Source organism: Rhinolophus ferrumequinum, chromosome 13 (assembly GCF_004115265.2).
Source record: "Rhinolophus ferrumequinum isolate MPI-CBG mRhiFer1 chromosome 13, mRhiFer1_v1.p, whole genome shotgun sequence".
Classification (NCBI taxonomy): domain Eukaryota; kingdom Metazoa; phylum Chordata; class Mammalia; order Chiroptera; family Rhinolophidae; genus Rhinolophus; species Rhinolophus ferrumequinum.
The window spans coordinates 32,689,144-32,708,048 of NC_046296.1; the positions used below are offsets into that span (position 1 = coordinate 32,689,144).

Sequence of the window (18,905 nt, forward strand, 5' to 3'; positions counted from 1 at the left end):
ATCAGGAGTCGCTATCACAACTCTCCTCTTCCTGAAAGAATGGAGAATCTGGAATATGTCTCCAGAGTGCTGGTTGCTAACCGTTTTCAGGTGAGAAATTCCTAAGGCTCTGATGAAAGCTATGTACCCTCTCCCCACATTCACATTTTACATACGTGTGTAAAATTTTCTCTGTGTGTAAAATTTTACATACATACAAGATTCCTCTTTGAAGAACCATTCTCTTGAGCCTTTGATATTCTGAGAGGGAAACTTAAGAACTTAAGCATGGGTTTTAAAAATGCAAATGACATGGTGATACTTTAACCTCTCCCATGCAGTGGAAGGGCACAGCTTTGGAAGGGAAGGGAGGTGATGGGAAGCAATTGGCTAGCAACACAGATGGTGTCAAAGGACAGACACACCCATGGCTTAAGGTACTAGCAAAATGGGTGGGCTCTGGCAAACGAGAGTCTACCTCACGGAGACTGGAAACAATGTGATTGTCAGGGGACTAAGGATCTCACTGAAAAGATTTTAAACTGTAAAACTGCCCATATAAGGATCCCTGATTGTCATGGAAAGAAAAATGCCTGGAAGAGATGCCTAGTAACTCATGCGAAGGGAGAAAGAAAAGGGCCAAAAGGAAGACATGATCGTAGCGTCTAACAAATGGAACTTGAACTTTGGACACAGAGAGAGCTGTGTGGTGATAAGGCATCATAAGTGTCACCAAGACTTGATGACATAGAGCTCAATCCTGGAATACCGCAATGGGATGCTATCAGTCCAGCTGGGCTTCCATAACAAAACATGACACGCTGGATGGCTTAAACAACAGAAAGTTATTTTCTCACAGTTCCGTAGGCTGGGAAGTCTAAGATCAACATGCCAGCCAATTAGGTTCCTGGTGAGAGCTCTCTTCCTGGCTTATGGACACCAGCTTCTCACTGTGGGCACCATGGCCGTGTGCGCGCGCGCGCGCTGAGAGAGAAAGAGCTCTTTGGTGTCACATAAAAAGGTTCCTGTATCCAAAAGGGAAAACAAGCAGACTCTGGCAAATATTGATTTGTGAGTTGATGTAATCCCTGGAAAATTCTAGAGTGAATTATTACACAGGAGGTCGATAAGCATGTGGAAAAGGAAGTGATGATTACTAGGCAGCAACAGAGGTTCACTGTGAACTAACCTCATATCTTGCACTGACTGGTTTGTCAGAAGGAGAGATTAGGGATAGCAGAGACACAGTCAATCGGGCTTTTAGCGAGATGTATGCCAAGTTTTTAACGATGTCTGGCTGGACTAGAGAGGGAAATGTGAGCTCCATGGCAGCATAATCAGATAGATGTAAACATCTGTCACTGACTGAAGAACTCTAACTAAATGTGTACGTTAATAAACAGAATGTCAAATTGAATGGGGGGCTCCTGGTGGTGATATTTGGTTGTTCTAGTCTATATTTTGTTTTCTTTCCATGACTTAGAACTCACACTTGTGAAATCAGAGGATGACATGATGTTGGAAGGAAAAGTAAATACTTTCAAAAAGTATTTAAAAGATATTGACAGGTTGGGAAAAGGAGATAAAATAAACAAGATAACTCTTATTTGGTACAAATACAAATTTCTGTACTCAGAGTTTAGAAAGTCAATTGCATGAGTACAAGATGGGGGATAACCTGAACATTTCTGGCAGTGACATCTATGATTCAATTGTGTAGTGTGGCAGCCAAAAGTGCTGATGCCATTTTAGTCTGATTTAAAACAAATATAAGATTAAACCAAGAAAAGTCCAACTGTACCCTGAGCTGGTCAGATTACAGCTGAAGCATTGAATTCAGTTCTAGATAAGACCATTTAAAATGGAATTGATAAAATGGTGTGTGCCTAGAGGGAGGGGGCAGCTGAAAACCATGTCCCATGGGGAATGGCTGAAGGAACTAAAATGTTTAAGCTGGAGAGAATGAGACTCCAGGGAATCAAATACAATCTTCCTATATACAGACTTAGAGGACTAGAATTATTCCATGATGATTCAGAAGGCAGAACTTCAGCTGAAGGCAAAAAATTCCACTCAATATACAGCAAAACATTTTAACAAGTAGAGCTATTTACAAATGAATTGGGCTACTTCGTGAGGTACTGAAGTTCTTCATCTCGGGAAATATGCTGGTACATGTTTGAAAGACACCAGTCCAAGGTGTCATAAAGAAAAGGCTTACTCTGCAGTTTATGAGATGTTGGATTTGATGACTACTAAGGGCGTTTCAATGAGGAATTCCATGCCATGAGAATCTGACTCAGATTAGTAAACATAATGTCATGAAGGTCTTTATATAGCATAAAGAACAAGGATACTGAAGATAACATTCCTGATTCCTTATGCCTTCAAAATTTAAACATCCACTTAGATACAATAGATAGATTTGGGGTTATCAATGAGACTGGACAAGTATATGTAATAAACATGCAATATTACCTTGACAGGATATGAAAAAAGCTTGACGAAACCAAAATCATCTCCAGTGGCTAAGAGGGAGCAGTCTTTGGTAAGACTGGCAGCATTTACGTCGGTCACATCACTGTGTGCTGGCCAGATCCCCTCACAGGTGGGCCCTAGGACACAGGTCCACGTGTCCCACTCAATCTTCTCAATCTTAAAAAGAAGGAAAGGAAATTACTAAAGTTTTGCTCAACCTCGAGATCTTTTTGTTTTATTTAAATGAAATAATTTGAAGCTGAGTAGTTTGAAATGACGACTTTGCCAACATCAGGCATTTGTGTTGGGTGCCGAGGTGCACAAGTTCTAAGTTGCATTTTTAAAGGGGTATGCATTGTCTTAATAAACAAGCACTGCCGTCACATATCCACCTATTCTTCTCTAGGTAAGATGAGCATTTTGGAATTGTAGAAAGCTGACAATAATAAAGTTTTTTAGTTCTTACCTGAATACAGTTTATCATTGTATAAGCCATAAGCTAGAGTAGGGTTTTTCAATGTCAGCACTACTGACAGTTCAGGCTTTGGTGTCAGGGGCTGTCCTACCGTGGTAATATGCCCAGCAGTATCCTGGTCCTCCACGCACCGGATTCCAGCAGCACCCGCTCCCCAAGTTGGTCCCAGACATCACCAAATGTCCCCAGAGGAGGGGGCAAACCTCCTAATGGAAACCACTGAGCTAGACTGACCAATGGAGCTGATCATTTAGCAAACTATTTTTAAAAGTTCCAAGACATAACTTTTTTATTTTTTAGGGATTGCTTCTTTGGACAAAAGAGTAATAAGATTTTGCAACTAGCTTAACATCCTTTATGGTCTAGAAAGACTATTTTAAAAATCTGAAGATCTGTTCATATGGTATTGCCATGAATATACATTTTATCCTTTGAAACTGTTTTGCCTGAAATTCATGGACAGAAGATTCACAATTCGCATTGGTTAAATCCTGATAAAACTGAAGTTTTTCTTTCATTTTAAAATAAAATAACAACAAAAAACAATAACAACAACACTGTGTATTAAACTTCCTGGGGGATTTCATCTCATTTACTCTCTTTTAAGATCTGCTAGTAAATCTTGACATTATAACTTTTTTTAGATAGGTACTTTAAAGCACTGTGTAAAAGAGTATAGAAATCATTAGAGAATTGTACCTAAAATTACAAGCCAGACCTCTTCCTTTGAAAGTGAAAACTGCTTTGCCCTTTCTTTCTTTCTTTTTTTTTTTTTTTTTGCTTTGCCCTTTCTTAATGCACCTCACCTCCAATTCTGTTGTTTTCTGCTTGCTCCCACTGGTTAGAAAGGATAAGATGAAGACACAGCCAGGATTTTAGTCACAAGGGGAGGTGTTATTCATATTTTAATCATTCAGATTTCTCCTCATTTAACATTCTGTATTGCTTCTGGATGCACGCAGGACTGGACCCAAAAACCTGTGCTGGCCTATGTGACTTGAGGTGCCACAGGCTAAGGGGACTTGAGGTGGTTCCCCCTCACGGACCTCAGTTTCCTGAGGGGAAGTAGAGTTTCCTCAACTCTTATGACATCCTAAACCGACCTTCACAGGAAGAGAAGCAGGGAACCACCTCCACCGGTTCAAGAAGCAGGCTTTCTGGCCACTGGCTCCCTTCCAGGTTTCAGATTCTATTGCTGAGACCCTCCCTCTTCATCTCTAATGCCACTTCCCGGAGTGACTCCTTTCCTGATCTCATTATCTGGGCAGAAAAGGGGGGTGAGCTGGTATTGCTCACCATGCAGTCACCCCAACAGAACACCCTTAAATCTGGACATTGTGCTCATGGGGGAAGCAAATGTCTAATTTGTTGGAAGCTACAGAAATTGCATTTAAAAATTGAACATTAAGAATGATCCCTCTAACTCACAAAACCCAAAAGGGGTAAATAAACTTGTTAAAAAAAACCCCTGGAACTTAGATGGTAGGAGAGTCCTCAAGGGTTCTCTTCCTCAGCCCATTGCCTCAGGCAGATATGTCATTTTCCAGATCACTGTTTTCCAGAGGAGGCAACCCTGGAAGCCCACAGAGAGGTTAGTCACAGAAGACACTGCACACTCAGCAAGCAGAGGGGAAGTCGAGGTCCAAAAGGTTGGCCTCCCTAGTATAGCGCTGCTTTGAACTGCACCGTGCTGCATCCGATGGGTTTAAGTGGACATTTTAATATTTGTCATATTTAACAATTTTCAGGGTGACTTTGTATTAGTTTCACTGTATCTGTTTCTTAAAAAAAAAAAAAGAAAGCTTTTCTAAAAAGGAGATTTTCAAAATCCTTCATACTCATTTGAAAGGCCTGACAATATTGCTGATGGAAACCACGAGCTACCTCCTTGGAGCTCTTAGGCGTGGCAATACCAGGGAGGCCAGGCCAAGGAAACATCAGCTGGAGGGCTTCCCCAGCCAACAGCACCAGAGATGAGCCTCTGGAACAACAGATGTGCTTCACAGAGTGACAATTAACTCTTTGGAGCCAGAGCCTGGCATTTCAGGAAGCCTTATAACACAAATTTCCCTCTTATGCATATTCTTTTATGTAATAATTACTCATCTGTCTCAAATTGGTTTCATCCCCCTCCCTTCATCATTTGGCTAAATTGCACTTTATTTTAGTATACTTATTTTGGGTCATTAGAATAGGATGGGAAAATACAGGTAAAGTGATGTAAAATGATCCTTAGATGTAAAATGATGCTTAGAAATTGAGGTAAAGTCACACACAGACCCCTCTAGGTTGGGATCACAGTTCCAGGGTCCTCTTACTCTCTTGGAATCTTTTTTCTCCTGTATATAAAATGAGATTGACAACTATCACACAGAGCTGTTGTGAAAATTAAAATATAGGCATAGGAAATGTCCGGCACATTCAACAGATGTTCAGTGAATGAATGAATAATTAAAAATATCCTTATTCAAGGCTATAAATGTTTCTCTATATGTGACAACATGGATGAATCTTGAGAGTATCATGCTAAATGACATAAGTCAGACAGAAAAGGGCAAGAACCATATGATTTTACTCATATGTGGGATACAAAACAAAAAGCAACAAATGAACAAAAAAACCAAACTCACAGACACAGACAACAGTATGGTGGTTACCAGAGGGAAAGGCGGAGGATGCAGAAGGTAAAGAGGAGTCAAACATATGGTGGCAGAGGGAGACTAGACAGATGATGTGTTACAAAGTTATACACCTGAAACTTATATAATGTTATTAACCAATGCTACCTCAATAAATTTGAAAGAAGTTAAAATGAGGACTGATCATAGATAAATAAGTTGGAATTGGGGGGTGAGATCAATTGATCAGTCAACAATTTCCACGAATACAATGCCATCATCTATAAAAACTTGTGTTCCCTAAGTACTGCACACATACTTCCTTTAGGAACAATGAAAACATTATGAATGTTCACGTATCCAAATATCTCTGGGATTACTTTACAATACTGGGGTAGTTTATATTACTGGTAAACTGAAGAGAGAGGCAGATGCTTGTCGCTCAGCAACACACTCTTACCCACTTTTCCTCAAAGGAAGCAATATTTCCTCTTCTTTCATCAAGGGTTACATCTCAAATATATGAGTCACACTGTCTCCCAAGACTCTAGGGACATTCTTAGAGCTCAACCGGGCAATGACTTTTTTGGCCATCAGGGTCATTATATGGAAGCACTGAGCAGCTGAGCATTCAGGAAAAGCGGTAGGTCATGGATTCAAAAATGTTATCCAGGCTTTGATTTCAACAATTAAAAGATTATGTATGTGGGTAAGAACATGTGGAAAACATGGAAAAAGATCAGTTTGATAAATTAGGTACAGAATGTATTGCTTATTATTACAAATAGTAAACATTGAAAAAGTATGTTTCAAAAATTTATGTTCATAAGAAGCGTTGCACAAAACCACATGTTGAATGGTAAAATATATATATATATATATATATATATATACACACACACACATATGTATATATGTTTACTATTTGTAATAATAAGCAATACATTCTGTACCTAATTTATCAAACTGATCTTATATATATATATATATAAAATATATATTTATATATATATAAAATCTAAATTGTTAGCTTAATCATTGTCACCAGGCACAGAAAAATTAGAACGCCAACTGCACATTGCTTTATCAGTGGTATAGTAAATCCACAAATCCTCAGATTAATCAAAATCAGATTAAGCAACCAGATTTAAGAAATGATCAAGCTTAAAGGTATACTAAATGTAACCCATATTAGTGGATAAGACTTGATAGGTTTTATTAAAATGCATCTATTAAATGTCCATGAAATAATATTAAATCTTTAAATCTTTGTGTATGATTGTTACCTCTGAAGGTCTTATTATATGCCGTTTGCCTCTTGGAGCTTCAAAAAAGAGTTGTTCTTTGGCACCCGAATTAACTTGCAATAATTTTCCTGTTATGATAGAATGAAGTAGAGAGAATTAAACTCTGCATGCATCTTTTTATTATAAAGTGATAAGCATGGCTGCAATTATTGTGATTCATTTTACACAAACTCTCATGGATTGACTAACTGTATGGTGAATTATCCAGTAGTGCATGTAAAAGCTATTACATGGCATGGTACAAACTCCAAAGCTATAATTTTTTTTTTTTTTAATATGAACCTCATAAAATCTGACCTTGGCCATTCTTCTAGAATAGAAGAATCAAGCTTGCTATACTTTACACTGTTGCATTCAAAGCAGCTATTTTTGCAAAGCTTGACAAAATCTATTTTTTGCTCTTTTCTCCCATTGCCTCCTACCTAGCACAGAGAGGTAGTAAAAGCAAACTGCTTTGGCAAGAATTATGGCCTTAGAAGTGAGAACCATGTCGCAAGCATTCACATTTACTCAGGTTTAAATTCTAAATTTGCCCTTGAAAGTTTAGAAACAGGAAAATGACACAGAAAACAAACTATAAATACTCATTCCCCTCTCACCTCCCCATCCTACTTGAAAATTTGTATAGAGAAAAACAAGATTTTCCTAAAACAAAATGTTGAGCAAAAATAGTCTTTTTGTCTGACATAAAATTATAATCTTGATTTCATTTTGATTAATGTTGAAAAAGATTAGATTTCCTAATTCTCCTCTACCACGTCAATAATCCTTTATGGCTTGAAATTTAAATGACTCAAAAGGTACACTTTCCAGTATTTTTAAAGCATTTTTTTAATAATGGAAAATTTCAAACACACATGGAAGTAAGAATAGCATAAAGAACCCCTATGTGCCCAAAGTCCAGCATCAACAGTTAGCCCACAGCCAAACCTATTTCCTGAATTTCCACTCATTCCCTCACCCCAGATTATTTTGCAGCAAATCTCAGATATCCTAATATTTCTTCTGCAAATAATTCAGTGTATGTAGTTCTTTCCATAACTATTTACATCTAGTAGTCTTGAAATACCCTTCTTGGAAAAATAATACTAAAGTAAGAACGTTGTGATTTATATCATGTTCTTTAATGATTAAGACGGCACCACCTACATGTGAAATCTAGCTTGGCTAACCTTCAGGAATTGCAGGTCTGTTTTGAAGTTACTAATGAAAAACAAGATTCTCTCCAGTGGAAATGTAATGGCTGTGTGTGATGTCAGAGGTGTAGTGGGTGGGGGAAGGGGGGTTGTCACTGTGTGAGGGATAGAAATGATAAATGTCTATTACGTTGTTTTGTGCACCCGAAACTAATAAAACAATGTTAAAAACAAAACAAAACAAAACAAAAGATTCTCTCATTTCATAATGAGAGAAATCATTAATCATAATGAGAGGTGGTGAGAGGTTTTTGCCTTGGCTGTGACGAGCAAGTCAATTTGAAAATGTTTTCTCTGAAATGGGCACATTTTCCTGACTTTATGACTGAACATATACAAATGAAAAAAAGGGGAGTTAAATTAGCTTTGGCTGTTTAGCACTATAAGAAAATGAGTGATGAATATTTTTTCAATTGAACTAAATATATCCACAAAATATACTTTTAAGATTCTCAAGAGTGATTGCAAATAACAATGGATGTGGGAAAAGGATTAATGGATTCAATGCAAACATTCTGTGAATATGGCTCATTTTAGAAGATTTTTGGCCACGAGATTCTAATGGATCTCAAAGGATAATAATTCTCAGATAATCCTAACAACTCACTTTATACCACAGTTTCAAAGATCATGCTTTATTTAGAAAAACGAACCAAAAACTGTTAAAATAGCTCTGTGAAGTACTTCATGATTGTAAAAATATTAGGAAATCTAAACACAAGAGACAAACACCAGAAGTGCTTCACAGAGCCATAGACACCGGTGGGGACAGACCTAGCCCATGTCCCTCCCTTGAGAACTGCCCTCCACAGGAGTCAGGAGGAGCCAGGCCAGAGACTGGGCTGAGAAGTCAAATGTTCTCTGCTGGGAAATTGTAATCTGGGAGGCTGAATCAGTGGGTGCCTTGCTGGAATTAGATGTGGACTTTGGGAGTACGCTGGCATTTTGGGGCAACAAAGAGTGAGTGGGCCATGTGCAAATGAATTAGTGAAAGCCTGCCTGTGAGGAGACAGGGTCCAAAAGCAGACACCAGACCCAGGAGAGCAGTGGAAACTGAAACAAGCTGCCTCGGAGCAGAAAAGGAGGGGAGAGGAACTGCCTCCTTGGTTTCTGGGCGTTTTCCAGTTCATTCCTAAAGCCAATTCCTCAGGAGATGTTGCTTCCTGTTATTGGGTTCTAGAAGATATCCACCCCTATGTCTTTCCAATAAACTCCTCCTTTATTATGATTTTTAAATTTAAGTTGGATTGAGTAGGTTTCTGTTCCTTGCAACCAAGGATGTGAAATTTAAAAAAAAAAAACAAAAATCAAGTATTCTAGTGTTAGAAAGGTGGAATTACGGGTGTGTGTTTTCTCACTCAAATTTTCTTTACTACTGTTATTAGACTTTTTTTTTCTTTTAGGCGTAGAGGAAATATGTAGGTCATCACTCCTTTTCTCCCCCTACTGCCTGCCTATGTGTAATATATAACCTCTGAAATATCTTGAGGACAGGAGCAGAAACAAAGAGCAAAAAGTCTGTATAGTCCATGTATAACTTACCCCTGAATAATAGCAACCCTATTCTTTCAGAATCCTCACATTTTTATTCACTAGAAATGTCTACTCACACAGAATAAGGACATTGAAAGAGACAGGTGTCCTCATTTCTAAGCAGGTATAGTAAGTCACACATCATGCAGTTGCATAGAGCTTTATAGATCACAAAATATTCACACACATCATCCCAGCTATATAATTTACTACTCAGAGCAATTCTAAAATTGGTACTAAATGTACCAATTGGTACTAAATTGGTACTAAAATTGGCCAAACACATCAGGCCACTTACAGTGAAAATGGGAATGAAATGTTCTATGATGGCTCAAACTGCTAATTGTTAAAAGATCTTATAGTCTTGCTATTTCTAAAAGAAATGAACTAAAAGCAACCAGAAAATATCCTTCCATGTTTTATCTCTCTCCACATATGTTTTTCTTACTCAAGCATTCAGTGCTGGAGCTTTCATTCAGGGGTAGCTACTGTTTCTGTAAAGAACTAATGCACTTTTTGGTTTTCCTAGGACTTGTGGTTGCCATGGACACGAAAGGCTGCAGAGGCTGAAGGCTGAGCCATTCCCCACCCCTGATGAGCCAGCTGGCTCGGCAAACATATTCACTATTTTTGACAAGGTCAAACAGATTCCTGCTCCTAAATTCTGCCTCTACCCTTCGCAGACCCTCGAGGCCCCGCTGTGAAAAGCCAGGCTGGTCTTGAGGCAGCTGGCACATTGGCGAGGTCAGGCATTTGTGGAACTCAGAGATCGGGAACATAAGAATATCAATATGACACGTCTCACGGCAATGACACTGGAGATGAACCAGGGAAAATTCACAGGCATATTTACTCTTATTCTCCGGATGGTATTTGGTATAACTCCTCCCCCCAAATGAAGCATATTCTGTTCTCCACTCAGTCCTAGAAACCATTTGGTCTGGTCCTCTCATCTGACTGAGGAGGCCACTTAGGCGAGGTGGCTTTTTAAAGACTTCGGCCTCCAGTGCCTTTGCCATTATCCTGAGTGCTAGCTGGACCACAGACGCCAGCTGTGGGCAGAATTATGGAAATAATGAGGTTTCCCTCTCTCTCCACAAAGTGATGGCTCCACACTGAGGGCCTATATACAGACCTTCACCTAGACCCATCCATGGCCACAACCCACTGATCTTGGCCAAGATCGGATTCTTTCCATCTGTGATTTACTCCTCGTTCCATCCAACACAGGATGTACACATTTACAGAATTATAAAACATCCTCTCAAAATGCGAATCAAACTACAATGAGATACCGCCTCACGCCCATTAGGATCGTTGCTCTAAAAAACAAAAACAACCACCACTCTTCCTCCAACCCCCGAAAATAACCAAGTGCTGGCAAGGATGTGGAGAATGTGGAACCCTTGTGCACTACTGGTGGGAATGTAAAATGGTACAGCCACTGAGGAAGACATTATGGTGGTTCCTTAAAAAATAAAAAAAGGAATTATCATTTGATCCAGGAATTCCACCTCTGGGTATATACTCAAAAGACCTGTACACCCATGTTCATAGCAGCATTATTCACGAGAGCCAAAAGGTGGAAGCAACCCAAGTAAACATTGATGGATGAAGGATAAACAAAATGTGGTATATCCGTACAATGGAATATCATTCAGCCTCAAAAAGAAATTCTGACACGTTACAACATGAATCTTGAGGACACTATGCTAAGTGAAATAAGCCAGTCACAAAAAGACAGGTACTGTATTTATACGTAGTACCTAGAGTAGTCAAATGCACAGAGACATCAAGCAGAATGGTGGTTGCCATGGGCTGGGGACAATGGGGAATTATTGTTTAATGGGTTGAGAGTTTCAGTTTTACAAGATGAAAAGAGTTCTAGAGATGGATGGTGGTGATGGCTGCACAATAATGTGAATGTATTCAATGCCACTGAACCATACACTTAAAAATGGTTAAGATGGTAAATTTCACGTCATGTGTATTTTATCACAATTAAAAGTAATTTTAAAAAAATCTTCCCGACCAAAACTTATTCTCCCTACATCTCGTCTTCTCTTGGCCCTTCGAATATGTAAATAATAAATTGGTTTTAATCTCCCAGTGGTCACTGTTGTCTTGGGATTTCACATATTGTGTCAGGTATTTTGTGTGTGGGTGTGTTAGATTTTGAATAAAACTCCCCATACTCTATCTCTCTTCTATGTATGCATAAGGCTGGCCTTGACTGTTTTAATCTTTCTCATAAGAGGGGGTATCTAGGGATGTTAGCCAGAGGATATATAGGGGGAAATCACTGCTTTAAAAAACAAACAACCAAACAATAAAGCAGAGAATATTAAAGAAGAGGGTTGAGAAGTGGCTGCTTCCATCTCCGCCCCGCGCCTTCACTGGTTCCTAGGTGACTCTCAGGTGGCCGGTGTCCTGCCTGACCATCCATGCCGGCCTAAGCCCTCGGCACTGAGTCCGGCGCGGCTCTGACAGGAAAGTGAGAGGGACCTATCTGATCTCCCTTTGCCCTTGTTGGGACTTGCACCTCTTACAATAAATGGCATGCTTTCTTCCTCTCGATTGCACTGTATAAAATGCTTGCAGGTTGTAAAGCTTAGATAAAGTCCAAATTCCAGTGCAGCGAGTACAATTACAACCAAATACCTGCCTTGGCAGAAGGATCAGTTTTATGGCCGCTACTTCAAGAAATACTTGAAATAGAATATTTTGGCATCTCAGAAATAACCTCTGTTTGGTTGAGGCCCTCATCATCTTTCTCCTGGTTTATTTTAGCTGCTTTCCAACTCCAGGCTCACGCACTCTCCCCAAGATGGTAGGGAATGCCCACTCTCAGTCCCTTAGAGATACCCAATGCCGATAGGATAAAGTTCAGTGTTCTACTTTCTCGCCTGACATACAAGTTTCTTTACATTCTGTCTCTGACTGTCTCTCCACATTCCCCGATCCCTTTGAACCCTCAGCCACTCATCATTACTCACTATTTCTTAATCATCCCTGTTCTTCCGACCTCCACGTCCTGGCACACCATGTTCCTTTTGAGCCTGGAATGTGTATCCTACATTTTACCATCTGGTGAATTTCTGCTCATCCTCTAAGATCCATCTCAAAAGTCACTCCTTTTGTGAAGGCTCCATGGATTCCCCTGGGAGCTCTTCCACCACAGTAAACTAAACTTCTCTGAAAGCTGGGGCCCTGCCCTTTCTTAAATACCTGCCCTGGACATCAGCCAAGTTCCCAGGATAGGACTTAAAAGTGACCTACCTGATAGTTACAAAATAGTCACGGGATATGCAGTATACAGGATGGGGAATGCAGTCAATAAGATTGTAACAACTATGTATAGTGTCAGATGGGTACTAGACTTATCAGGGGATCCCTTCTTAAGTTATATAAATGCATAATCACTACACTGTACACCTGAAACTAATATAAAATAATATTGATTGCCAACTGTAATTTAAAAAAATATATAGTCACACGATGCAGAGTACGGAATAGGGAATATTGTCACTGGCATTGTAACAGCTACGCATATATGATGTCAGAGGGATAGTAGACTTGAGGGGGGGATTAATCACTTTGTGAGGGGTGCAAATGTTGACTCATTATGTCGTTTTGTACACCTGAAACTACTAATAAAAAAAGTGATCTACCTTATAGCACCGATGCTGCCCCCTGCGCGCTTGATGCTGACTTGCCCATTCGAGCCCTGCCTCACCACTTCCGCTGTGACTCATCGTGTCTTACTCCCATGCCTCACCCACTTGGTGCTCCTGTATTATTCACAGACAAGGAAATCTCCCTCACTAAATTATAAACTCTGAGGAGAGTAGGAACCATGTCTCATTTCTGGATCTTCCACATTTTCTGGCTCAAGACTTTGCACATGGCAGAAGCTAGATCTGTTAAATAAATAAATAGACATATCCCCAGGGTGTTTGTGAGCATGATGTGGAGGAGGCAGAGGGTAGGCTAGAAGTTTTGGAGAGCAGAGAAGCATTAGGTGAGCTGAATGTAAATTTCTACCTCTGCTGGAGGATGAAAATTGCTTGAGACTTCTTGGGCAGTTCGCCAGGAGGTGGAGCATTGCTAGGAAAAGGGACAGCAGTAAGGAGGAGATACAAGGCAGGGAAACAGCATGCCGAACTCAAAGGGGAAGGTGGGAGCTTGTTAGGGTAACAGAAGGGATCATATATGTTTCTGACCTTCTTAAAGCTCAATGGCTTGAATTAACAACAACAACAACAATAAGGAAAAAATACTCAAAATGTTAACAGCAGCTGCCTCTAGGTTATAAGATTCCAGTCATTTATCTTGTTGTGGGGTCCCTTCCCCATGTGCTTTTCTCTAAAACTCAGTTGCCATTCTCTAGGAACAATATATGAATAGACATTGACTTTTTAAAAACAAAAATTATGTTTTAAAAGCCGCAACATACTTTACCTCTAGAATCCCAGTCAATATGTGTAATGTAACTAGAAGCACCTTTGCAGATGCCAACCCTTTTGCTTGTAAGTACGTTGTAAATATCCACAAAGTTATCATGGGATGCCACAGCAAGGTATTTTCCTGTATCTATAACAAAAAATGTGCAGTTAATATCAAAACAGTTTATACAGCAAGTTACTTTCAGAAACTTAACATTTTAAATGGGGTAAAGATCAAGGAAATAACGAAAATAGTCCACTATTGTACCTTTTGTCCCAACACATTTTTTTAAAGTTTTTGCTGTCACCTTTACCTTTTGAAAATTTAATATCAGAGATCATTTCTTTTCTGTGATGGAAGGAGACCATGTCTTCAACAGTGTCAGCATTTACGACCAGGAAACTCCCATCATTCAGGCCAACTGCTAAGGCTTTCCCATCAGGGGAGAAGGCACAGCATCTTCCACCTACAAAAGAATCACAAAGAATACTGTTATTATCTATAACTTTACTACCAAACAAAGTGAAGACTTGGAGAAATTTGCATATGTGCATTATGCATGGACATGTGCACTTTAACACTATTTGTGAGAAGAATTAAAACTTTATAATTTAAAACACCTCTTCTCCCCAAACCCAGGGACAATGCTTTGAGGGTTTCCATTCTTTTCTTGGCATCTGAAAACCTGGGATTTTTCAAAGGATTAATACAACCAGTATCTTTGCCTCCAAGAAAAGAGGTGATACTTAAGGAGTTCTGTAATAAAATTTCTAGAAACTATTTTTTTTACATTATGTTTACACAGAAAGCTGCTTTAGAGAACCTTGTTGTTCTACTCTTAGTCCCTCCAATTCTCTGATCCATGGATCATAATGCATAATTCTAGAGGTAAAATATTCTGTTCCTGCCTCATCTGTCATGAGAAGAATGGAATATGGACAACAATCTCTCAAGAGGTGTCTGTAAAACTAACGATGGGCTGACGGTGCCACATGAGCAATGCTTTCCACTGCTTTGTAGGGTCACAAGGAGACATTTCTGAAAGAGGAATAGGGACTCCATGAGGGTATGTTGAATAACAATCCTATTTAAGAATATGCCCTGCTCCTCATTGCTATTGGGAGGACTTTGGTAAGAACATCCTCAGCGATGAGACAGTCATGCCACCTTGTACTAAGGCATTCCCTACTGAGCTTCCGTACACATCCCTCAGTCCCTGCTCATGGTATGCTCAAAGCTGTGTTCATAGCAGCAACTTTAAATGGGTTCATCTTACATTTCCCGTCCCTCCTCCCTTCATTCAGTTAGCAAATAGTTATTTACCTAGGTTGAGTCAGGCATGGTGAGACAAGCCTGTCCTTGTGGAGAGTCATCAAGATTAGGTTAATCATATAATTTATTGTACAAATCAGGACACTTCTGAGAATGAAAGGGAGAGCTATTAAAAATTACACCCGGACAACAGCTGTAAACTGGGTTGAATGGTCCTCTTATCTAACATAATTCAGTAGTTGTTCTTTTGAACTAATTTTTAACTAGCGAATAAAGTCCATCGTCTGACATTTAAGTCACTTGCGATGAGGACTTACTTGGTCTATCATTTCCCCAATATAAGTTAGTGGCCAAATGATTCAATTTTGTGGTAGTTAAGAGCATAGGCTTTGGAGTCAGACCTGGATTTGAGTCCTGGCTCCACCACATACCAAGTCCCAGAAGTTCAGTGTAAAGAGAGGCAATAGGGTAGAAGGAGGCAGTCATGCAGGGCCCACAGTTGTGCCCCCAGAAGCAACACTGCCTGGGCTTGAATTCAGTTTCATCACTTACAAGCTAGGAGACTTTGGGCAAATGAATTTTCTCTGTGCCTCCGTTTCCTAATTTGTAAGTGCTGACACCAACGGCCTTCCTCATTGAGTTCCCACGAAGGCTAAACTTGAAGTGCTAACACAGTTCCTGGCTCAGCAATGTTAGCCATCGTCCTTGGTTTTTATTACTACCTTGACATCTACATTTTATCCCCCTAGAATATAGTCCCCATGTCTCTCTGCTTATAACACTACCTACCGTAGCACAAATACTTTATTTAGCACCAGACCCCAATCTCATCGTTTCCTGTCTTAAGAACTTTTGCAAATGCTTTGGGCCTCAGCTCTCATGTTTCTTCCTTGATGAAGGCGTCCCTGGCAGTAGACCTTCCTCTGAGCCTCCAGAGTGCCTGCTTGTGCCAGATTTCTTTGTTTTGTCTCTCCACACTCACTCTCCACACTGTTCTGTGCCTGGAACTGGCCTGTATGGACTGAACCAATGGGCTCCCTTGCCCTCTGGCTTCCGATTGGGTTTGGCCAAGGGAAAGCACGGGCAGGAGAAGGGAGAAAGTGAGGGAGGGGGAATGGATCTCCTCACTGCCTCTCTGCGGGGTCACTGCATGTGGTTGAGTCTCACACCGCTCTCACTTTCAAGGTCCCAGCAGTCAGCCCCTCCTCCTGCCCCTTCCGGCTCAGGGCTGATGGTACTTGGCTGTGAATACCTTCAGAGTGCTGCACTATCCCTAGTCATTCCCCAGCACCCTACCCACCCCTGCACAAATAGTCCCGTTTTTAGATTTTCCTCAAATTACCCAATTTGAATGCACCATCTGTTGCTGGGACTCTGTTCAAATCTTGTCCATCTTTGAAACTAGAGATGGTACCCTTCATCTTGGGATCCCTAGTGCCTGACACATAGAAGCTACTCAATAAATACTTGCTGAATTCATACTTTTTGGTCTACCTCTTTGTCGTAGTGTGTATAGGTGTTCAATGCATATTTACTCATTTCTTGGTAGTAAGTTTTTTTGTTTTTTTTTTGTATAGCTGATTTTTGTTTTCCAGTAATAAAATGAGTTCTGGAAACTGTCAGACATACAGATAAACAGCATTCTTTATAAGCTGATGTATTTCAACCGAGTTGCACAGCTCTCAATGAGAAGAGGAAGGGCATATTGCCCCCAGCTGGCAAATGTCTGTGCAGTGCAAGGAACATCAAGTGAATAACAGAGCTGGGCACTGATGGATCAGGCCAGCCTCCTGGAATAATTCTCCATGTGCTGAATCTCCATGTAGCAGCCAACATTGAATTCCCGTTGCCCAGCATATTCTGGATCACATAACAGGTGCTCTCAGTAAATATTAGTTGAATACATAAATGTATCCAACACATTCTGTTGTTTGTGAATACTTTTACAGACATGTAAGGTGATGTCAGGTACCTTTTTTGAGTTTCCGTACTGCCAGCATACGGTGCTGGGCAGATAATTCCCAGATGCGAAGTGTTGTATCATCACTCACGGTTGCACAGACGGGCAGGTGAGGGTGAGCTGCCAACCCCCACACTTCTCCTTCCATATGTCCCTGGGGAGAGAAAATGGGACAACATCAACTTGGTTCATGCTTCTCATGTTGCCCTTCAGCAGCCTTGTGCTGCGTATTCCACCCAGGTTCAAATGGGAATAAACACAGTCTGAGCTTCCTTGAGCCAAAATGATTTCAGTGAATAAGTTTTTCATTTGAACTTGAATCTAAAGCTGGGGCTATGTGATGCGACAGCATTCATTTGGAAAGCAAAGTATGGATTCATTGCTGATGAATTTTGTTTATAGCTGCCTGACATCTCATGTAGAAACATGTGGGTAAATAACGAAGTGCCTTCATTTTATCTTGTTGTCTGACATCGAATAAATACAGTACATATGTCCCTCCTTGTAAAACAGCTTGATCACAATGACACAAACCACTTCAATAAGACCATATTCTAAAAGGTGCAGGCACCACCTATCTTTGTCAGAAGAATTGAACAGCAATATTCTTGTTAATTCAATTCAATTTGAGTTCTGTGAATGTATAGAACTTTACAGAATAGAAATGAAGGGAGCTAAATTTTCATTTCAACTGTCCTGGGTTCAGCATTTATTCACAAATTGATCTATCCAATGAACACTGGAAAACTGAATAGGCATTGGACCAATTCAACACATTTATATCTTATCAAAAACACACTTAATTGGCTTAGAATAATAACTGAGATAAAATAGTATTTGAAAAATGAACAATTAGGAAGAAAATGAATCTAATTCCTATAATTTATCACCCAATAAAGCAGTGTAAAGAATAGATTAGTGTACAGAGCAATAAAACAGACCAGACAGTTTACTGAATTTCGGCTAATTAGTGCCTAATTATTAAAAGGCTTTGCTTAGTAAAGCAAAAAAGGAAAACCATATGCAGGCATCTGAAAGGTGTTTGCAGTTGGAATGCTTTGGGGAACATTTGGCTTTCCAAAGAGAAATTGAGTGATTCCTGTTTAACTGGGAAGCTGTTTGAGCAAAAAGGTAATTTGGCAGTCAGTAGACACGAAGTCCCAAATACAGCTGACATCCAAATATCTGAGAAGGGCTAAAGGGTATAGATATTGCTTTTGAATTTATTGGATTTGGAGCACCTTATATTCCTAGTTTTCTTCCCTTCAGAAGCCTCCTACTTCCAAGGTCACAGACAGAGGATGGGTCAGGTGTCAACCCCCATGTCCCCCAGACTGGAGCTGCTTGGAGTTCATTTACAGACCAATTCCTTTGTTCATTTTGCTAGAGAGCAGGGCTGTGGGGCTCTGAGAACCTTTCAAACCACTGCTTTTATATTGATTTAAAAGTTATATTTCTTTAATAGAATATAATCGTCTTAATTCCTGTATAACATAGGAATGGACAGTGAACAAGACAGGCTGGAGGAAGTATATTGAGTGGCACTAGGAAATAAGCTTAGGATCTTTCTTATTGATCCCCCATAAAGCTGATAACAAACAGCTGCATAATTGAGTTGAGTATATTCAAAGTATATACAAT

The 18,905-nt window shown here is 39.9% G+C and overlaps 1 protein-coding gene across 1 annotated transcript in view; it reads right to left on the reverse strand.

The window, feature by feature from the left end:
- EML6 (EMAP like 6) overlaps nt 1-18,905 on the reverse strand; it is a 240,439-nt gene that overhangs the window by 43,649 nt on the left and 177,885 nt on the right. The window contains exons 22-26 of the mRNA XM_033125253.1: nt 17,277-17,418; nt 14,346-14,498; nt 14,048-14,179; nt 6,837-6,925; nt 2,458-2,634 (exon numbers count right to left, since the gene is read on the reverse strand). Coding sequence (XP_032981144.1) covers nt 2,458-2,634; nt 6,837-6,925; nt 14,048-14,179; nt 14,346-14,498; nt 17,277-17,418 — 693 coding nt within the window. The remainder of the gene's footprint in view (nt 1-2,457; nt 2,635-6,836; nt 6,926-14,047; nt 14,180-14,345; nt 14,499-17,276; nt 17,419-18,905) is intronic.